General features: G+C 35.8%; 1 protein-coding gene across 2 annotated transcripts in view; it reads left to right on the top strand.

Annotated features, from left to right (window-relative positions):
• The first annotated feature begins 7,933 nt into the window (after nt 1–7,933).
• Nucleotides 7,934–23,986, top strand: part of KCNK2 (potassium two pore domain channel subfamily K member 2) — a 165,073-nt gene continuing 149,020 nt past the window's right edge. The window contains exon 1 of one of the 2 annotated variants that reach the window (XM_019738111.3): nt 7,934–8,897. In XM_019738111.3, the coding sequence (XP_019593670.1) occupies nt 8,864–8,897 (34 nt within the window). In that variant the 5' untranslated portion in view covers nt 7,934–8,863. Of the gene's footprint in view, nt 8,898–10,167; nt 10,262–23,986 lie in introns of those variants that run through there. The other variant, XM_088801641.1, reaches the window with a different exon arrangement.

Here is a 23,986-nt window from a genome sequence, read left to right as displayed (position 1 = left end):
CTTTGACTTGGGATCTGCTTTTTAGGGGAACCCAAAAGATGACAAATGGTAAAATATATACATATTTGAAAACAAGCAATATAGATGCAACTGCCTATGTTTCCACTCCTAAATTTGTTTAGTACTTTAGAAATCACTAAATCATATTACTATTACATTTCATCCTTGAAATCATTCTGAGAATAAGAATTGTTATATCCCCACTATACAGATGGAGAAACTGAGGCTCAAAGGGAAGATGTGAAAAGTAACTTGCCCAAAGCAACATGGAAGTTGCCCACGTGGAGCTAAAATTAGTTATTCCAGTCAATACAACCTTCATGAAATGCCTACTGTGTGTCAGGCCCTGGGCTAGCCATGGGAACATGCTGTTCCTCTTTCCCCTGGGTCCTCTCTCCATGTTGTAGGCTCTCTTCTCCACTTGGGCTGCTCTAGGCCTGATCTAGAAGAGAGGGGCGGGCACATTAGGCTGCCATGGCTCCAGCCTCTGGGAAGACCGGTGGTTAGGATACTCAGCCTGCTTTCTTCTTGGAGTTGTTCTTGCGCCAAGAGGGCTGAGATCCAATTCCTTCATCCTCCATTTCAGGGTGACTTTACCTCAGTCTTTGTTTCATTCTTCACACTTGTGGCTCTCTCAGCTGTATGGTCCAGGATCAACAATTCTAAAAAGACTCCTCTCAAAAAGATTGTCTCGAGCCTTTTGGTAATGATAGCACAGTAGGTAATTACTGTGCTTGCCTCCTCTCCCAATCACATCAAAATTACAACTAAACTATAAAACAACCATCACTGACGATCACCTGAATTCTAGCTGAAAAGAAGTCCTACAACTAAGGACCTACAGAAGAAGCCACATTAAGACTAGTAGGAGGGGCAGAGATGCAGAACAGGCTGGTCGCACCCTGCGTGTGGCAGGTAAGAATCAGTAGGGATATGAAGTGTGTTGGTGTGGGCCTCTTTGAGTTTATCTTGTTTGGGACTCTCTGTGCTTCCTGGGCTTATATGTCTATTTCCTTCACTATGTCAGGAACGTTTTCTGTCATTATTCAAATTCCTTGCTCTCTCTTCTCTTCTGGTACTCCTATGATGAGAATGTTGGTACGCTTAATGTTCTCCCACAGGTCTCTGAAACTATCCTCATTGTTTTGGATTCTTTTTTCTTATTGCTATTCTGATTGGGTGTTTTCTGCTACCTTATCTTCTAAATAATTGAGTTGATCCTCTGCTTCATCTGATCTACCGTTGATTCCCTGTAATGTATTCTTCATTTCAGTTATTGTATTCTTCATTTCTGACTGGTTCTGTTTTATGACTTCTATCTCCATTTTTATGTTTCCTATCTCTTTATTGAAGTTCTCCCTGATATCACTGAACATCCTTATAACCAGCGTTTGGAATTTTGCATCTGGTGTATTGCTTGTCTCCATTTTGTTTATTTTTTTTCTGGAGCATTGTTCTGTTCTTTCATTTGGGACATGTGTCTTTGTCTCCCCATTTTGGCTGCCTCACTGTGTTTGTTTCTATGTATTAGGTAGACCTGAAGATAAAAACAAAATCACTGAAAAGCCTACATTGTTTTGCTAGCTATACTATGGAAGTATATTACAAATGCCATTAGAAGTTGACCTTGTCATCTACCCGATGTCACATAAAATAACACACATATAAAGAACTGTCAAGTGGACATGTATTTTAAAATATGCCTCTGCTATTAGCAGAGCCACTAAAACAAAGCTTTGGTTTCAGGCCCCACAAGATTTATTAGAAAAAATGTTAAGCTAAAAAATATTTTAAGGTAAAAATCTTCAAGGTATTCATCTCATTTCTATGTTTTTAAGAGTCTGAAACCCTACTTTCCTAAAGGAGTAATATTCTTACTAATCATTTTCCAAAGTTTATGGCTGATATTTTTACAGCCATTTGATATTTTACAAAGTTCATATTTATTACTTTTGGTAAAGCTTTTTTTTTCACCAACAAAGAACAAAACAAAATCATAAAAGAAAACAAAAACTCTGGGGTTATAAATTTTTTGTATTATAATATCTTATTTCATAATGTCACCATATAATGCTTAAGGCTTAAGGATTTTTATGTGGTATAGCATTTTGTATGGAATAGTTAGGGGAAATAAATTATTATACATGTATCATATCTATCTATACATAATTATGTATAACAATATTCATCACTATATAAAATTACATATGTATAAGTGTATATATACAGAGGGTGCCAAAAAATGTATACACATTTTAAGAAGGGAAAACGGTCTGTAATATTAAATATGTACTGATAACAAAAGATGAATACAAGTCACGTTTGATTTCTGCAATTACAAGAGGTGCTCAAAGTGGTTACCATCAGCGTCTTGAGCAACATTGACCAAAGTATCCACTTGTATACATTTTTTGGCACCCCCAGTATATATACGCATGTATATATTATGTATAAATAAAATTATACAAACACTTATACATAAACAGGCGTATCATTCCTGGGTTCCCTTGAAAATTGAGCTGACACAAGGCTTAAGTGCTAATGCTTTATTGGGAAGAGAATTCTGGAGTAACTAGAGTGAGGAAAAAGGGAAGTGTGGCAGAGAACAGTGGGAAGCAAACGCATGATAATGTGTGAACGTGCTGACCACGGCTTCACAAAGAGACAGCCACTCCATCAGCTGTGCACCTGCTTGGCCTTGTGTGGCATTGTTTGGACAGCCAACATGGCAAAATCCTGCATCTCAACAGTGCATTTGGGGAAAGAAGTGAGATGACATTTATTTGCTAGCTCTCTTCCATCTCTGCTTCCTGTTGGTCAAAGTTTGTCTTGTGGACGTTGGCTGCCCCCACACTGAAGAAGTTCTATCACCTGGTCCCTTTGGCAGCTCTGGGGAAGCCAGATCTCACTCCATGAGATGTGTGCTTCTGGAATCTAAGTCTGGAAATGGTGAGAGGAAACAGAGGCTCCAGATAGGTTAGTTGTTTGGCTTCAGATATAAAATCATGCACCAGACCCATGCGTAGGTCTCAGGGTCAACGGCTGAGATGGAGGAAGTTGCTGAGGGTCTGGTTAACAGATGAGGTCAAGAGAATATAGATAAAAACATAAAATGTATATGATGCAGTACAAATATATGCAGCAGAAGTACCAACATCGTATATAACACGTTCTAAAATCTCTGTTAAAGGAGGAAAAAGTGGTATGAATAAGCTTGTATAAAATAGACTATAAAAATATGCTGAGCTTCGGAATGAGTTGTCTGTATTTAGTGAAATATAAGTAAAAGTCTGAAAACAGAATAATGGAGATATATTTAGGAGACCTGGTTTAGGAAAGGAAAGAAAACCATTTTTACCCACCCTCCCCCCTTTTGTCCTTGGGTTGTCCTCCACCTGCAGTAAAACCATGTTTTTCTGGAAATAGACAAGATAGATTTCCAAATTTGGCAAGAATCAGACACTTTGGGAAAGATGTCTTCCCAGAGCAGAAGAAATCGTTAGGTCTTAGGATTTCAAAGGATTTCCCTCCAGGCTGCCTATCGAGTAAATAAGAAGAAATAAGGAGTCAACGACACAAGTAGAGAAGCTGAATCAATAAACTTGAAATCCAGCAAACTGCAGTGTGGATCATAGTCTGTCAGACAAACAAGTTGAGAATTACAAATGCTTAATTGTAAATATATTTTCTAGATGCTGTAGGAAGAGATCTATGTAGAAAAGCACATTCTAGAAACCAACAATGTGAGGGACCAAAATAAAATTGTTAGACCAATGTACATATAAACAATAAGTTATGTCATAAAATGTCAAGGGTAAGTTGATTTTAAATATCAGGGGCAACTAACTTTGGGGTGGAATTCTGGAACTACCCATCAGACCTCCATATAGAGAATGGAAAAATGCCAACTCTTAAAACTCACAAGATTTGGGGAGATAAAAATATTTTTAAGAGCCCTTTAACTGTGTGTTAACTGTAGTCTAGAATGGTCTAATCATTTATGTGTTAACTATATTTTAGCAGCAAATCATTTGTTCTAATTTGTTAATGGAAGCCCTAAATACATGAATTTGGAGAGCCTGTTTAAGATAGAAAGAGCCCCATGGAAATGAAACCTCTACATCTGGAGTTGAAGACTAGTGGCCTGTGGGGTAACTTATGCCTGGCGATGTTTCTCAAGGTGTTTTAAAAATCAGGAAATATCACACAACATTTTAATATCTGGCCATATTAGGTTGTCAGTCTTTCAAGGCAACTGCTGAAAGGAAACAAGTAATAAGTGCACCCTTGATACTGGGGCCCTCTTGTTACCTCATTCTCACCGCTTAATTATATTTGTCATTTCTGTTTCAATCATTCTTGTCTCTTGTAGGGAACTGCATTTGTAAGTGTGCTCCTCGTCAAACAATCACCTTCACAAAATTTGCTCCAGAGAGATCTGCCAAGTGTTCATCTTTAAGTTGTTATTAGTACTTGCTCACTTTGATTTCACCATGTTTGGTGGTGCAATTTGGCTCTTATTGTGTGTTCCTTATTGCTGCCTATGGCCGTACTTTCAACTCTGTCTCTGACACAGGTACCATTTGGGAGACTTAATTGTGCTTTCTTGGGATACTTCCCACCTACTCCAACTTGGGTTTTGTCTTTCTTCTTCTGCTTTAGTACTGAAAGTTGACTCTCGTCTCACAGGTTGAGGTACCTACCTGAGATTGTCGTGGGTCTGTCCAAGGGACTGCCTATGACAGGCTTCTTACCTTCAATGTGCCTGTGGCAGATAGAATGTATGAATGACCCAAAGTTTCCATGCTTCTCTGTATCCATATCCTTTGATACTGGAAGCCCTCCTACACTGATGCCGGGCTTGCCTTGTATCTTGTTTTGGCCAAAATGACCTTAACTACTTGACATAAGCATAGGCTTTAAAGTGTACTCGAACATTTCCACTTCCTCTCTTGTTTCTGAGCGCCTTGAAAATGTACTCCAGGTGGCCTGAGATCACACCCAGCCTAGCCTGTTGTGGGGATCTGAAAGACACGTGTAGGTGAGGATACAAAGATAAGAGCTCAGTGGTCCCAGCTAAGCTAGCCTACACCAGCCTGCAGGCAGCTGACCCCAAGACATGTCAGCGATCCCTACCAAGATCAGCAGTCACCTCCCCAACATGCAACGGATGCATTAATGAGCCCAGAATTGTTATTTTAACCTATAAATAGTCACCAATAATAGATTCTTATGGTTTTAAGCCACTGAGTTTTGGAGTAGGTTTGTTACATAACAATGTAAGAGAGATTTTGGTTAAATTTATGATCTAGTCTCCTCATCAGAAGCCCATAGGAGAAGTGAACCTATAAAAAGAGTTTGGGTAGTTATACACTTAACAGCAAGCCAAGAAAATATTACATTTTGAAGTTGCTCAGAAGCAAAAGAATAGAAAATAATTGAAGGGTTGCTTTGGGGAAGGTTGTTTTTATTTGGGAGAATGTAAACATGCTTCATCTAAAAATTGAACATATTCTGGGGACATTCAAACCCAATGTTTGTTTTACAATGGCATTCCAAGCCTATTTCCACATAGGTAGGGAGATCTTGGGCTGGCATACAGAAAGTATTTCCCAACAAACCATTGCGTTCATTGTTACTTTGAGGTCTCTATGCAGAAATGGGAGTGGAAATAAGTGCATTGGGGACCTCAGAAGGTTTGGCAGTGCATTTTAGATGCTTATCTGAGCCACACAAGTTAGGAATCTGGGATGGAAATCTCCTAAGAATAACCATTCTCACGAAATTTCCAATCCCTCTTGTTTCTGGCAGAATTTAAAATTCTGTGGAAATGGCTCATGTCGCAAGAACTTCTGTGTGGTGTTGGCCAGCACCAGGAAGAAGACCGGCCCAGGAAAGAAAAACCAAACCAATGTGGCTGCATGTTTTCACGCCTTTCAAAAGATTTGGGTTTGGCTAAAACTAAGAAAGAGCACTTGGGTGTTTATTTTGTGCCAGCTCCTTCAAATACCATTCACCTGACTCATGAATCTTTAAACATTAGGAGGAAACAAACGAGTGAATAAAATTTCAATATTCCTGATGTTCAAACGTACTTTGAACAAGACTCCTTGCTGGGGGAAAGAGCATGATACAGAATACCATTGGAGAAAGACGTACTCACACAATTTTTGCCTGAGGTTGGAGTGGCGATACGATTTATTAGTCAGTTAATTCATTACGTGCCAGGAATATAGGAAATACAAGACTTAGTTTCTACCTTTAGATAGTTACATGGTTGAGTAATATGGACAGAACTGGCCAAATTATCTTGCCCTTTCCAAAATTTTAACTACAATTTTAAAATCCATTAATGCATATTATTTGTGTTTCTGAGAATAATTTTGCCATTTCACTCATCTCACTCTTGCATAGGCTGATTCCACTGTTTGGGATATCCCACCACCTATTGTTTGCTGGGAGAATTCCAATTTCTATCCCCAATCCAGCTCAGATATCAACTTTAATCTTGTCAAACATAATTAACTTTACTTCATCTTTGTTCCTTCTTTACTTTGTACATATTTATATTATTGCATTCAACGTACACAATTGTGTTTTTAGCATGGTGCCTGGGGCATAGTAGGTGTTCGATAAATGGAAATGGATTGCAGGACACACCACTATAAAAACTTGCTTTTCTGAAACACATGAGCACTCAATCAACATTAGCCTCACCCTTATCTCTCAACCCCATTCTAATGACCCATTTGTCATTCCCAGCATGACTTTCCTCTCAGCAGCTTCCACACACCTCCATTTCCCTGGTCACCCCCCCCCCCCCGTCAGCCTTTTCAAATGCAAATATAAAAGGTCAGCAAACACTCCTGGGTTCATTCTTTTTTATCAACTGCTCTAATTCTATGGTGCTGATTTTAAGGGATCTTATCTTCTGGACTCTGGCATCATTCATAGCACTGAATTACTTGACAGCAAGTAATACGGTAATACTCGGATTGGAAATACAGAAACTCTTTCCCAAGAAGTTAAAACAGGATAGGGATAATCTGGTTTAGTTTATCTTTTAAGTTGTCAGTGGCTGGGTACTTCATCAGGTGACAGCATGAGAAGGTACTAGTGAAGCAAAGGTCAGGGACTCACATCTCTGTCTGGTCCAATTAGTTGTGCGTGTTTTTTTTTTTTTTTTTTGCTTTTTTTACATGTTCTCCTTCCATTTCCCTCGATCTCAGCCAAGTATCCTACGAAGTAGTGTAATTGTGCAAAGGGATGTCCAGAGAATAGAGCACAGGGAGGGTTCAATGAAAACCCACTTTCATTCCTTGGAAGACAACTGACCGTTTATGTGCTATCGCTGTGTAGGTGTACCTGTGGGTTTCTGCCCGGGAGGGTCATTTTAATATATGCACAAATATAAATGTCTGTCTATCTAGTCTCTCTCTCTCTCTCTCTCTCTCTCTCTCTCTCTCTCTCTCTCTCTCTCTCTCTCATATGATTTGAAAAGCATGCATTGTTTTAGTCAGATGGAAGGATTATGTTACTTGAATACTGGTATTTAATGTACATTATCACATTTACTATCATATCAAAACCAGATGCTTAAAATTTGGGCTAGAAATTCTATAACACGGATTATGTTACCTCAGGGTCACCCTACCACCTAATGCTCACTGCTCAGCTGTATTTTGTTATGGCTTTAATAGAGCAATAATGTGTTTCCATAAGTCTTAGTCTGGTATTAGATGACATGTGGGTTAATTTTGGTGAGTTGAGCAGACCGGTAGGGGGTTATACAAACCAGAGCAATTTGCTTTCCCAACAATAAGAAAATATGCAAAGAATTGTTGCTAATAGTCAGGGCCCCTCTCTCGCTCTCACCCTCTCTTCTTCTTACCTCCTCTCTTCTCTCTGTCACTCTCTTTCATCTTTGTCTCTCTTATTTAAAATTTGTTGTCATTTTTCCATCTCTAAATAACTCTCAAACTTCATCCAGAAACAGAAGCTATTTCTAATTGCTAACTCTCTTATCTCAGCAAAACCTAGTTGAAACCTGCCTCTGTTTTGCCTTTCTTACACTGCTTCTGTACTTACAAAATTAAAACAAGCAAGCTCAGAAAACTGATAGCGTTCTCGATTTAAGAAGTTATAATCAATGCAATTTAGATAAGCTTAAAAAAAAATAATAAAAGCCTATGTGGAACGAAGCCAACGATTCATCTGTTTGCATTAATAGGTTCCAGCAATGGTACTACAGGCACGGAAAGCCTGTTCGCCACTGCACTTAGCAAGCACATGAGCTTAAAAATAAACTTTGACAATGTAGATCTCTTTGTCCTTTCAGGAATGGAAAACATTATGTACTTCAAAGCCCGGATACTAAGCCCGATTTTAAAATATAGTTGGGATATTGTTACTGTGGCAATTGGGGGGAATCTTCAGGCTGCAAAGAGTACATGTACGCTTCGTGTGTAATCGTACTTGACCCACAAGCTAGTGAGAATAAACGACGCTGGCAATTTTGATCTACTCACTCATAGGGAAGAAACTTCTGTCTTTTAAGTTCTCTGGAACAACTGGGATTATAGTTCCTCATTTCAGTCAGGGAATGTCTTCCTGAACCAAACTGCAAAAACAGAGTATTTGGGTAGCATATTTCACTAGCACACAGCCACGTTTGTTCATTTTTGAGTGTTTTGGGACAGGAAATCGATCTACAGGGTAACATTCACACTAAAAAGGAAACAGTATGGGACGATGGCTTGTTAGTACAAGTGACTCTGTTTTGGAAATTACAGACAAGAAACCTTGGAGGAAGAACGGCATTAAAGATCAAAAGCATGGTGACTCCTGATGACAACATCCCCAAATGATGAACCCACGAGCAAAAAGGAACTTCTACTGTAAGTATCTTAGCCATAATGAAGTATCTGATTTGTTCCAAATTTACAGAGTATGCAGAGTAGATTTCCAAGCAAGTACTTGCTATAGGGAGTCTTCGTTATAGATAAGTCTGTAATTAAACTCATTGGGCAAGGTTCCAAGAGAGGGTTAGTTACTGGAATTTTTTCCATGACCTTGCAACCCTGAAATAAATTGCATGTAAATGTTGGCATACATTATACAACAGGCATGTTATATCAGGTTTTAATTGTGGGATGTGTTACTTCTGGCAATGGAAAATTGATCTACATAAGTATCTATAAATTCCATTACACTTGGATTTTGGTCATTTAAAGTATGTTTACTTTGGTTTCGTGTTATGGTTAATCCTGTAATCATTTTTTTTTTTCATGTATATAATCCTGTAATCATTTTTTTTTCATTACACATAAATTTGTAATTTACTTAGAGAGGATATTAGCTATTTCCTCAGTGAACCTTGTTTGTACAGTAGGGAAGAGATGGCTTAGAATCTTGGAAATGGGGAAGAAAAGGAATGATAGTTTAAACTCAAACTTGGGAACTGAGATCTTTTTTATTTTTTCATTTCCATATTTATTTGGTAAATAGCTTTGTTTGAAAATTGTTCAGATGTCTCTATATCAGATTTCTCGGACCATGGGAATATTGTTGTGGTCTTGGAATGTGAATCAAGCTTGTTAACAGCATAACCCTATGTGAATATTAAGTATAGCGAAGTCCATCTGTAATGCCTGGCATGGAATACACACTTAATAGATAGTTTTTGAGTGTTGAATACGTGCTGGTGTTGGGTAATAGGACAAATATCCTGACTGTACAGTAATCATTTCATATCAGGATTTTGCTTTGTGAACTCACCCATGAATATGATGGAATTCTGTTTAAGAAAAAACTACATAATAACGGGGTTACATTGTATTGCTGTTTTCAATAAGTAATTTAAAAAAATCAAATTCTAATTAGTCTCTATTCTTGGTTGTTTTTCTTTTGAACTACAAAAGAGTTTATTCAACTTATTGCTTATTGAAGATATATCATAAAGTCTTTGGAGCAATTCAGCATATGAAATATTGGCTTACTTCCAATTAGCATGTAATTTCCAGGGGCTAGTTTGTGGCACTGTATTTGGGATTAGCAATTTTGGAGCCCCCTCTGCTGAGGGTTGATGGGTAAGATGAGACACTGGCCAAGCTCTCAAATGGGGGAGCTCATTGTTTTAGGTGAAAACAAACTAAGGAACAAGTGTACAAAGAGACTTTGGAATCAAACCAAGTATTTCTGGAGTGACAGGAGACAAGCAGAAAATATGGAGAAAGACGTTAAGCGGGAAAGAGCTGTAGAGGTAAAGTAAATTCATTAGAGATCCCATCTCCATCTCCTACAGCCTCGGATAACGCTGTTCTAATACTCTAATTTCTTTCCTTTTTTTTTTTTAGATCACTTGCTATAGATACTTGTTAAACTGAACACATGTACTTCTGATACTACAAGTAGGAAACAAGAATGCTGTACAAGTGTTTTATTGAATCTTATTAGAAGGCTGGTGGGATCTTTTGGGTAGGAACTGACAGAAGCTGCAACAATTATCAAGAAAAAATACTTTTGGATAATTGTATGTAACATTTGGATATGCTTAAATGATCTCAGTAAGAGTTCAGTTCTGTCTCTTATTTAGTGGTGTATTTTATAGGGGATTTATTTAGGTAGATCTAATTATAATAAGGTATTTTACAGGAATCACTTGCAAATTCTTTTCAGAATTAGAAGGTTAGGTGATATTGTCTGCGTGAACAGTTTTTCAGGCTAAAATCAGCTGGATTTATTATGTAGAATTCTGGGAACTCCATCAAGAAATGATGCAACATTTGAGAAGTCCTAAGGCTTTCTCTTAAGAAAAGACAAGACATTTGATTATAATATGAAAGCCAAGTAAGTAACAGATGATATGTAGCATGATTAAGATTTTGAGGGTTATCTTCAAAAGGAAAATGTAGGCTTAGATACTCCCACCGCAACAGGATCAGGATGCAGTTACTGATGACAAATGATAACATCAATTTTTATGACACATTATACATTTGTTTTAGTTAGTTGTTTGGCATCAGAAATCTGTCAGAACTGGCCAAAGATTTGCTGTAACCGAGGAATGAGCTTCTTATCACTAGTAAATGAGGAGGCTCATCACGGAGGGAAAAGCAAGTATTTTGAGTAAGATAAATGTGTGTTGGAATTCTAGATCTCCCACTGATAAACTGTGTGACCTTGAGCAAATTACCTAAACTCTAAATGTCTGGTTCCCCATATGTAATGTAAAACGGGGCTAATAATTCTTCCCTCTTAAAGATACAATGAGACTTACAGTAAGCGTGCGACAAGATGACTGAACTGCATTACCTCCTAACTTTGTGGTTCTAGTAATTCTAGCTGTTTAAAATAACCTCAATTCCTCGATTATGTTAAATGCGATCCAAAGATACAACTCAGTAGACATATCTACTCTTCACCTAGTGGGATCCTAATATAGGAAAATTGTAAAGCAAAGCTACTACAAGAGCAGTAAAAGAATGAGTAAGGCAATCAAAATGTGTGAATTGGAACTAATGAAGGTTTTTTTTGTTTTTTTAAGATGTTTTAGATGTGTTAGGTGATGATGTCAATTTGGTTCTACAGCCCTTAATGATTAAGACAGTGGAAACACTGATTGGCTATCAGTAATTAATTTCCCCTTTCATCCTGTGTTTAATCATCTTAGGAAACCCACTGTAATCAGCCAAGTCATTCACAGCAGAAATGGCTTTTGGAGAATTTAAGGACTGAGAATGTTCATCTTCAAAATATTTCCTATGACATCTTTCTGCGGTGCCTGCAAAAGCCAGTTTTATGTGGGTGGTGTATTTTGATGATTTAATTTATTGTGTCCATTTGTTACAACTACAAAGCACTTCGCAGAACCATCATTCTTAAACTGCTGCTTCAACTGGCTAAAGCATTGTTTACACATCACAGATAGGAAATAATCTAGCTGCTGGATTTACTGTATGGAAAGTTACTATGTATTTGGGAGAGTATCAGCAGTGGCTACTAAAGAAAATATTATCTTGCGTGTATCTATTGCCATTTTCTTTTCAAAACATTTCATATACATTATTTAATTTTCGCTCCTGCTTTAAGTAGAGAGGAGTGATACCCTTACTTCGTTTGCTGCATTATATGAATAAGAAACCCAGAGATTAAGCAGAATTTTCTAAGGGGTAAGTTGAATATGAAGTACTGAGACTTTGCGTATAATTTGTCTAATGGTTTTATGACCATTTCTGATTTTTATCCAGAAAAACGATTCATCTGCTTCCCTCATGCTTTAATAGGAGACTTAAATTCTGACTTTGTATTTATTGTGTCATCCACAGAGTCCCAACCAATCAGGCACAAAAAAAGACATAGTGCAATTAGGTTCAACCTCAGTCAGATGTGCAGAAAAACCCGAGTATCTGGAATTCTCTGTCTTCTCTGCTGTCAGTATATCCCAGACACGTCAAGAAAGTAAAGGTGTTCATAGTCACTTATTTACATTTTTATTCTACAAAGGAGTCAAGGCCACAGTTGCCCGCTTGGCAACCTTCCTTGGCTGAAACGACATGGAACTGAACAATTGTATTTTAATTATTTTATTTATATATTTTATGTCGGGGGTGCCAAAAAAATGTATACAAGTGGACACTTTGGTCAATGTTGCTCAAGCAGTAGTTCGCCGTAATCAAAAGCGTCTGGATGCTGATGGTAACCACTTTGAGCACCTCTTGTAATTGCAGAAGTCAAGCGGGACTTGTATTCGTCTTTTGTTATCGGTATATATTGAGTATGACAATTTGAATACAGTTTTCCTTTCTTAAATTGTGTATACATTTTTTTGGCATCTTCTGTATATATACATGATATATTATGCATTTATACTATGTAATGCTATATTGTATTATATGTAATATAACATAATATTATATTATATTAAATATTATATTATACTATCTTATATGATATTAGTATGACAAATTAACAAAGTGACACCATCAGGTAAAACTCTGCTCCATAGCTTTTTAAAGGCTGATAAACTAGGTCTCATTGGCATACATTTTGAGACTCGGGACATGTTTATATCTGTTGACGTCATTCTAGTATCAGAAGTGTCTCTTGGTATGACTGAAGATTTTAGCCATTGGTAACCACGTTTTACAGGAGTCAGAGAAAAACAGACAACAGCGTCCAAATATCTCACACAAGTTATACACTAGCTGATTCTGAAATAAAATATGTTGATATTTTCATATCAGTAGCTTTATCTGTGCAATATATTTTTAGTTCAGTTCCTAATTCTCTTTTCATTTAAAAGCTTAAGATTGCCACGTGTTCTGTACAATACTCTTGGTTGGTGGCATTTCATAAAATAGAGGAATAGAGAGCTTAGATGAATTTTGATTTGAATAGATTAATATTTAGAGCATTGCTCAGGCTGTATTAGCCTTGTTATTCCTTCCTCTTGTGAGAGAAACAGCCTCTAAGGTTAGACTAAGTGCAGCCAAGCTAACAGAGGTGTGATTACAGGTCATTAAATGGTAGGATGCCAAAGTGTTTTGTTTCCATCATACTGTTTTTGTTCTTTGGAAACCGGAAGTAAGAGTCAAGGTGAACTGAACAGTCAGATGGAAAAGCAACCAGTAACTATTCACATCTTGAGATTTTAGAGTTCTGAGTAATGTGATCCTCAAAAAGTTTTTTCTTTCTTTCATGTTTTTAAGATTTCTTTTATTTTTGAAAAAGCTATATGATTCCCACTCCTTCAGGGTGAGATAGTCTGCTCACAGGACACAGATTTTTGTTTTGTATATATATTTTAAATTATATATACATATTATGCATATATATATATATATATATATATATATATATATATATATATATATATATATAACTTCATATATACAGAAGGTGCCAAAAAATGTATATACATTTTTTTAAAAATTTATTGGGGTGACAATTGTTAGTAAAGTATACACATTTTAAGAAAGGAAAAAACTATTATGATTGTAATACTCAATATATACCTATAAAAAAAAGATGAATACAAGTCACATTTGACTTACGCAATTACAAAAGGTGCTCAAAGTGGTTGCCATCAGCATCCAGACACTTCTGATTACAGCAAACTACTGCTTGCGCAACGTTAACCAAAGTGTCCACTTGCATACATTTTTTTGGCACCCCTGGTATATATATGCAGTAAAATTCACTAATTTTTGTGCACTTAGTTCTGTGAGTTTTGACAATGTGTAGAATCTTGCAACCATCACCGCTATCAACATACAGAGCAGCTCCTTCAGCCCCCAAATAATCACTCGTGCTTCCCCTTTGTAGTCAAAACCTCTCCCATTCCTAACCCCTGGGACCTCTTATCTCTTTTCTGTCTCTATAGTTTTGTCTTTTCCAAAATATCGTATAAGTAAAATCATACAGTTTGCAACATTTTAAATCTGGTTTCTTTCACGTAACAGAATGCCTTTGTGAACCATCCATGTCTATCAGTAGTTTGTTTCTTTTTTGTTGCGGGGCAGTGTTTTATTGTACCAGAGTTTGTTGATTTAGTCACCAAAGAAGAACAGTCGGGCTGTTCTAACAGTTTGGGGTAGTTATGAACAATGCTGCTCTAAACATAATATACTCTAAACACAAATTTTTTTGTGTGGATGTAAGTTTTCATTTTTCTAGGGTAAATGGATACCTACCAGTGGGATTGCAGATCATATGATAAATATGCATTTAACTTTATAAGAAACTGCCATATTATTTTCCAGTGTGATTTTACATTTTGCATTCCTGCCAGCAATGCATGAGAGCTCTAGTTACTCTGCCTCCTTGTCAGCACTTGGTATTGTCAGTTTAAAAAAAAATTTCTGAGCCATTCTAATAAGTGTGTAATGACATCTCATTGTGATTTTAAATGGTGAGTATCTTTTCATCTGTGAATCTGCAATCTGAATATATTATTTGGTGAAATATCTGTTCAAATCATTGTCCATTTTTTTAAAAACTGGATATTTGTTTTCTAACTGGTTTTGAAAGTTCTTTCTAAATTATGGGTATGAGGTCTTGGTTGGATTTGTGATTTGAAGGTATTTTACTGTGACTTGCTTTTCATATTCTTAACTATCTTTTATAGAGAAACACGTTTTAGTTATTATGAGGTACAATTGATCTATTTTTTTTCTCATATGGATCAAGTTCTTAGTGTTGTATCTAAAAATTATTTTCTTAACACAAACTCATGAGCATTTTCTCTGGTATGTTTTTTTTTTTCCCCCAGAATATTTATAATTTTATGTTTTGCATTTAGGTCCATGATTTACTTTGAAATGTTTTTCACAAAGTATGAGGTGTGTGTTGAAGTATATATTTTTTGCATATGAATGCCCAATTATTTCAGCACCATTTGTAGAAAAGACTGTCTTTTATCCATAGAATTGCCTTTGTACTTGTATTAAAAATCTGTTGACTATATTTTTAAGGTCTGTTTCTGAACTCTATATTTTATCTCATTAATTTAGGTGTGTGTGCTTTCACAAATACCATATTGTCTTCATTAGTATAGCTCTACAGTAAGTCACGAAATCAGGTAGTGTGAATCTTCTAAATTAGTTCTTTCTCAAGGTTGTTTTTTACATTCTCTCCCTTTTCATATAAATTTTTGAATCAACTTGACAGTATCTACAAAAATCCTGCTGGGATTTTTATTGGCATAAGTGTTAAATCTATAGAGCAATTTGAGGAGAGGTGACATCTTAATGATACTTGAGCCATTCAATCCACTTATATAACTGTTGTTTGATGTTTTTCAACATCAAAGTAGTTTTCATCATACAGACTGAACATTCTTTTGTTAGATTCATACCTAGGTATTTCATTCTTTTGGAGCCATTGTCAATGATATGTTTAAAAAATTTCTGTCTCCAATTTTCATTGGTAATTTATAGATATATGTGAGATTGCTTCATATGTTGTCATGTATCTTGTAAATGTTTTTGTAAATTATTTAGGTTTTCTATGTAAATCATGTAGTCTATAAATAGATACCGTTTTATGTCTTTCTTTTTAACATATGCACCTTTTATTTTTACTTTTACTTACCTTATTGTACTTGTTAGGGCTTTTAGTACTATGTTGAATATGAGTTTTGAGAGCAATTATGTTTGATGTTCCTGATTTTAGGAGACAAGATTTAAATTTCAACATTAAGTATTATGTTAGCTATAGAGATTTTTTTTGTAGATATACTTTATCAGGTTAAGGAAATTTCCATCGATGGGTGAATTTTAATGTTTTCAAATTCTTTTACTGCATCTATTGATATAATTATGTGGTTCTTCTCCTATTGTATATTAATACAGTGGATCATATTTATTGACCAGTAACTATTCTAAATGTTGAACCAGCCTTGTATTTCAAAGATTAATCCCACTTGAATGTGAGGGATTCTTTATTTTTCTTTTTCAGATATGTGCATGAAAGGTATTGGCTGTAATTTCCTTTACTTGTACTGAATTTCTATTGCTTTGGTGTCAGAATAATGCTGGCCTCATAAAATGTCAAAAATTCTCCTTTCTGACTCTCAGAATGTACAGATGTTAATAACGTGTTATTTTAACAGAGAGAAATTAGTGAGGCAGCTTTGCCATAATGTTGTTTCATCTAGAGGGTGGTAATGTCGAGAATGTATAATAAACAAAAGCACGTGGAACACATACTTCATAAAATTCAGTGAGTTAGTCTCAGAAAATTATTTAATGTGATAATCTATATATGATGTAAGTTACAAAATCATATCTAGCCAGAATCACCTTTCATTCCCATCTTTCTGTCATGAGGTTATGTTTGTACAAGGAATCCATCTGGTGATTTTCTCATAAACTGATGAGAGTATGTTTAGTGTTTCCATATCCACCCTGAACAGAATAATAGGTATGTTTCACACACAGATGAATTTTCCAGAGTTAGTGGAAACCCAGATTTGTCTCCCTGTGTTCTTAATGATATACAATTGTAGGTTGTTTGAATAATATGGTGATGCCAAATATGAGTATCAGTTAAGGAAGAGAGTTCTAAACTTTGAAATTAGAGCAAGTTAGACTAGTATGGTAGATGTCAATCTTTTTACTTCAGGCACAATGTGAGAAGTCAGTATAGCATAAGATAGTGATTATGAAAGTGAATTCTGTAGTTAGGTTATCTGGTTTGAACTTGACAGCGTGATGACCTTGGGTAAGTTACTAAACCTCTCACTGGTCATTTTAAACATAACTAGTTTAAAGTTCCTTTCCAATTTCTCTCTTATCTCTGGTTTCCCAGGTGTAAAGTCTCTGTTTTGTTGGGGTCTAAATCTCTGTATATTGGACTCACTAATGTTACATTCTCAAATTATTCACTTTGCCAGGATTAATTTCCTGCAGAAGTCCTTTGTGTGAACTGAGCTGTGGCTTACAGAATTCACTGGTCTTGAACCACTTTCCCCATCAGCTTTTCAGCTTGAGATTTCTGAGCCATATAAAATTCAGGCTTATACACAAACCATACAGTTTCTGGTCTCTGTGGCAGGTAATTCTGCATCCATTCATGAGCAAGTGTGGGTAGTTTATTTCTGGATGAGCCCATGGTTAGTAGATGGGAATTTTCTCCTCTCTCTTAAAAATTCCATTGACGGGTTTGTGCTCACAGCATCATTTTGCCCTTGGATCTTTGATTCTTTTTCAGCATCATGGGTTCTCTTTTAATTTATAGCACTTGGAGAGTTTTACCTTTGTTGGTTTGGAGGTGAATACAATGAAACAAAGATATTTAATGCTCTTTGGGAGTAACAAAAATTAGGTCATATCCAAAGGGCAAAAACTGTAAAATATCAAAGGCAAATAGAATATCTTAAAAGCAGCCAGAGGAAAAAGACAGATTACCTACAAAGGAATGATAATTAGATTGATGGATAATTTCTATGTAAATAAACTTAAGAACTCAGTGAAATGGATATCACATTTCTAAAACTACACAAAGCACAAAATCTAAATATTAAAACTGCCATCAAAGAATAGAAACTATTCAACTTTCGTTCTGTAGCTAGGTGCCACCAAAACCTTAAGGAAGATAAACTATTCCAATAAAATTTAAAATCTTCCACTTAATAATCCAATGAAATGAGATTACATGGATACCATAGCCAACCACAGAAATTAAAAGCAAAAGCAAAAATCCTACAGGAAAATCTTACTTTCAAATACAGACTTAAGAATCCTAAATAAACCAACAAAGAGAATATAGCAAAGAAGGAGAGTAAGTAGATTATTACAGTAGTGCAAGGATTGTTCAGTATTAGGCAAGCTATTTCATATCATTTCCCATATCGACATATCAAAAGAAAAAAAATATAGTTTTATCAATAAGTTGAAAAGGTATTTGATAACAATTACATCCATTGGTAATTTACAAAACATAAACTTTAATTAAGAGATGAATACTTCCTGAGTATTTAAAAATGCATCTTGAAACAAATACCAACCTCACACCTAATGGGAAGCACCAGAAGCATTAGCATGAATTTAAGAACAAGACAAAGGGGTCACAGTCATCACTATAATATGACATTGATCTGCATGTACTAGTGAATTCAGTATTGGTCTGGTTGTACTAGACAGTGTAACTAGCCAAAGAAAGAAAGTAAAGACATCAAAATAGGAAGCAAGAAGTAAAAAATTGTTCTTATTTGAGTATGATAGTACTAGGTACAGAGAAACTTTCAGAAAATAAATAACACATTAAAAACCCCACCAAAGTAACTGGATACAAAATTAATATACAATAATTGGTGGCCTTCAAATTATATTATGTAATCCTAATTATAAAATATAATGGAAGAAAAATCCCCTTTTAATAGAAACAAAAGGGATAAAAATCTTTAGAAAAAATGTGTAACAATATAGGTATGTGTAAAATCCATATAATGAAATATGTACAAAATAACCAAGGGACATAAAAGAACAGTTGAACAAATGGAAAAGCAAATCATTTTCTTGAATGAATATCAGGTCTTTCTAAGTCAATTTATAAACTCAACAGTCTCAATAAAAATTGTAACAAGGTTTTTAAAACTGGAAATACTGATTTTAAAGTTCTTAAAGGATAGCAAATAAGCACAAAAAATAACCAGGGTAATTTTTATCTTAATATGAAAGACAGACATATTAAAAATATTAGAAACCTGTAATAATTAAAACAAAAAAGGACAAATGTCTAAATAGACAAATAAGTAGTAAAAACCATAAGGTTCAGAAATAGATCTAAATATATGTGAGAATCTAGTATATGCTAAAAGTGTCATTCAAATCAGTAAGAAAGAAAGGAGAATTAAATAAATGTATTGTGTTGACTGATCAGCCACTTCAAAACAAAGAAAGGAAGTATATTTCTTACACCGTTCTTTCCACCACATCAATTAAATTGTTAATTACTAAAAATTTAAAACAAAACAATAAAACCCATGTTGGGAAGTTTTTCTAAGCATGAATTAAAAGCTACAAACCAAAACAAAGGATTGATAAATTTGATTACCTGAAAAAAGAAAATCAACAAGATAATGAACACCATAAAATGTCAAAAGATATTTTCAAATTACATCATGGACAAAGAGATTTTACATATACGTATATCTGTATATATACGAAGCCTGACAATTAAGTTTGTGAACCTGTTGCGACGATGTTGCTAACCTTTTTTTTTTATATCAGAGGGATTATTCATTATGAATTTGTACCAACTGGACAAACAGTTCATCAAGTTTACTATTTGGAAGTGCTGGAAAGGCTGTGTGAAAGTTAGACGACCTGAACTTTTCGCCTACAATTCATGGCTCTTGCATCACGACAATGCACCAGCTCACACAGCACTGTCTGTGAGGGAGGTTTTAGCCAGTAAACAAATAACTGTATTGGTGCACCCTCCCTGATCACCTGATCTGGCTCCCAATGACTTCTTTCTTTACCTGAAGATAAAGGAAATATTGAAAGGAGGACATTTTGATGACATTCAGGACATCAAGGGTAATATGATAGCAACTCTGATGCCCATTCCAGAAAAAGAGTTCCAAAATTGCTTTGAAGGGTGGACTAGGCTCTGGCATCGGTGCATAGCTTCCCATGGGGAGTACTTCAAAGGTGACCATAGTGACTTTCAGCAATGAGGTATGTAGCAGTTTTTCTATGACGAGTTCGCTAACTTAATTGTCCGACCTCGTGTATGTAACTTGAAAGCCTACAAAAAACCAACATAAACGTGCCTAACAACCAAGTAGAAAAAAGTCAAACACACACACACACACACACACACACACACACACACACACACACACACTGTCCTTTTGATTGGTACTTAAGAGAGTAATTTCAGGTGGAGTTTTGGCAACAGAAGGCTGGTTGAGGTGTTGAGAAAAGTGGAGTGGTTGTAAGGAAATTGAGGTGGTGAAAGAAAGGAAAATGAAAGAATAAAAGTTATGTTAATATTTAAGATGTTTGAAGGGAGAGAAGAAAGAGAGAGAGAGAGAGAGAGAGAGAGAGAGAGAGAGAGAGAGAGAGAGAGACCACTGCAAGAGAAATGGAGCTGGCTAGGTCTGGTAAGCGCCTAGGAAAGCCATTCTCTTTGAACATGAAAAAAGCAGTCCAAGAAAGACCTATTGCTCTCTGGAGGGACTTTTTAATCTTCTATGTCCTAACTATCTGATGAAATGAGCCCATTTATCCTTATTCCACTATTCTCATTAACTGAATGTAGCATAGTTTTCTCTGATAGAAACTAGACACCATATAATTTTTATATTTATAATAAAAAATTAGGAGATCCCTTTATGTCTAGTAGAATGCCATCATGCTGCTTTGACAGTCTTCTGAACAAATAAAATTTCTTACTTTTATAGTTTGTTTTTCTGAAGAAAAGTATAGACCTTCCAAAAAAAAAAAAAGGGTTGCAATGAGAGACTTTCTGTTTCTTACTTAGCTCATACAAGGAAAAAAAGAGAGAGAGAAAAAAAAAAAAAAAAACCCAAAACAATTTCTATGGAAAAAGGAGCTATTTCTCCCCTTGAGCAATACCCATGAGCAGGGCTAATCCTCAGCTGAGAGGCCCAGTATGACAGTGTCAGTTGCTAACAGTTAGTGCCCATTAGTTGCTGCCTCTATTTTGATTGGACAGTGCTGATGCGCCAATGTTTGTTAAGTATAAAAAACTCACTCCACTCATGAATATTAAAATGACATTTTTAATTGTCATTTGGAGCACATTTCAATTAAGTCACCTTCCTTATGTTTGGAATTAGAGGTTGAGGATAGGCGACATTCAGACATATCACGTTATGATCCTCTGTGGGGCAGGGAAGGAAGATTGTTCTAGAGATTTATTTTAGAGGTGTTGTAGGTCGTCTTTTCTTGCACTCTCTTTTTTTTCAGTACGCTGGTTATTCTCAATGGAGAACACTCCAACTCATTTGTCTTTTATGCTTTGGTTCCTTTCTTTGACACAATATCATTGTTTTGTTTTTTTAAAGGAGACTACAATTTCTTATGATCTTCTAATTAGAAAAAAAAAACAGCCAGGAGGATTTTGTTCAATATGTTATCACAAATCTATTCTTCATAGTTTATAGTATTAACTGTCTTTTTCTCCATTGTTGAATAAGTGTGCATTTTCTATCATTTCTGCTAATCCTTCGATAGTTCATTGGGCATCCTTCAGAAAGAAGTGTGGTATTTTGGATATTTTCAACGAGGACAGTCTTTATGGGTAGTTTTATGCTGTGAACACCCTTAATAATGTTTGGGGTCAAATGTACTGAATAAGTGTAGAAAGCTTTGAAGTATTATTAATAATCAAAGATAAAATCTGACTACAAAGACATTTAGACCTCTTTCTTGAATGGCTTGTAAATTAGTTAAAACTTAGTGACAACACTTATTTTCTTGCAGCCCTCATCTGCCATCTCAGAAGTCAACTTCAAAAGAGAGATTCCAAAAATATTTTCAGCATCAATACCTTTAGGTCTCAATGGTTTTCCTATGTGATTGCTGCAGGATGATACTCATTTGGATGTGTGAATGCCAGAAAGTTTGCTTGCTTTATACTTTATTCTTTGTTCCCACCACATACACTCAAACAAATAATTGGTATTAAAGAATCTCCAGTTAAAATGTCACATGTAGGATTTCACCTCTTAATTTAATTTTATAAGTCTCCTGGTCTGCCTATCTCTAATCTCCTAGAATAATCAAACATGTTTCGATAGTGATGAGAAGATTTGACTTAATCATTTCAAAAATTTGAAGTGATCCAATTTTTTTTTTAAATCACAGAATGTATATTTTCATTGATAGATGATAGTTGAATATTGGCTATTAAGAACACATTTTTTAATTTTACAGTAATTGTTGTCTATCTTTGGACAGTGGAAAAATTATGTTTCAGGTAGTCATAAGAAGTGCTTGGGATTCTCAGCCTATAAACCTGAATGTTTAAGAAATATCGTTTGTTTTTCCTATAAAGTGAACTGAGCTTTTATTTCAAGTTCCTTATTTTATATGATAGAACTTTAATCATGATCAATTTGACATTTCTTCCATTGTTTCCAGGGCTTTTCAGTCAATTTAGAGTTTTCCCAAATCCCAGGTTGGTGTCTAGGTTCTGGGGCTTTCTGAGGTCCATGTCCTTGGCAGGGATATTTTGATATTTGCCTTGGTAGTTTTTGCTGTGTCATCTCTGGTCACTGAGTCCTCATAGGTTGCGGCTTATTTGTCCTAAACATCAGGCCTCTTCAAGTCTGATGCCCCTCTCAGGAGATACAAGAAATCCGTGTCTGTTCCCTTGTGCCATTTTGGGTCCACCAGGGGTTCTTTGATGCTGTCTCAGTCCCCTTTTGGCTGGACACCTTATGCAGTTACTCAAATGCTCCCATGCTGAGCAGGGCATAGTACATTTTCAAGAAATGTGCTGCCTTACTGAGGTTTTCTGAAACACATTTCCGGGTCACAAGCTCCTGTGGAATCTGCAAACCTACCTGGGGCTGTGCATCCTCCCGCTGTGAAATTTGGCCTTGGGACGGGGGAGGGTACATGGCCCCTTCACAAGGATTCAAGAGCATCTAATCTCTCTCTTTTTCTGATTTTTCTCTCCTTTTCCAGCCTAGATGATCTTTATGTTCTCTGAAATAGAAAAGAGAAACCTGTGGATTTCATCCATTGCTATTCCCTCACCCCACTCCCAACTTTAATGTTTATATGAGGACTTTGGCTTTTGAAACTCAAAAGTCCATGATTTAATTCTTTGTTCTTCTTCTTTCCTTCCTGGAGGCTGTAAGTCTGGAAGTGGCTTTATCAATGGGGATAGAGTCACATGAGTAGAAAAGAATTACTAGGAACGAAGAGAAAGAACTCAGTTATTCAATATGCAAGGATGAACAGGATGGTTGTTTACACATGGCTTTCCACAGCCTACAGATTTTGAACGGAAGGAAGTGACCCTAAAATGTGAATCTTCCATTTTAATGGCGCTATCGTCACTGTGAAACAGCTGTGCAAATCCCTTTTGAATTACCAATCTCGCATTATATGAACTTTCTCTAAGGTTTCGTTAGTTTTTTTGTTGTATTTTTTTTTTTCTGTATTGTTAGATTAGGGAAAAAATTATTCTTGGAAATACACGGGCTCTTTGGGCTCTGGGCCAACCCTCTATCATAAAGACATCTTTCTGTGTACTGCTATTTGACAAAGAGAATTCCTGCTATATTATCCAGCTGTGCATAACTGAACATGTCAGTTCAGTGACCCTTTAATGAACATCTTTTACTATCTGCCCCTGGCCATAAGGATGTCACTTCAATATGATTTTATAGTTTGAATTCAGTTACAGTGAAGCGTATTGAGAATGGAAAGACATGACATTGTTTTACTTGAAACGCTCCCCAGTAATTATAGTCAATAATTGAGTGCCCTAGTCAGAG

This window comes from Rhinolophus sinicus, chromosome 11 (assembly GCF_057876585.1).
Source record: "Rhinolophus sinicus isolate RSI-liver-muscle chromosome 11, RSI-T2T, whole genome shotgun sequence".
In the NCBI taxonomy this organism is placed as follows: Eukaryota; Metazoa; Chordata; class Mammalia; order Chiroptera; family Rhinolophidae; genus Rhinolophus; species Rhinolophus sinicus.
This window is presented reverse-complemented; position numbering and strand designations above follow the sequence as displayed.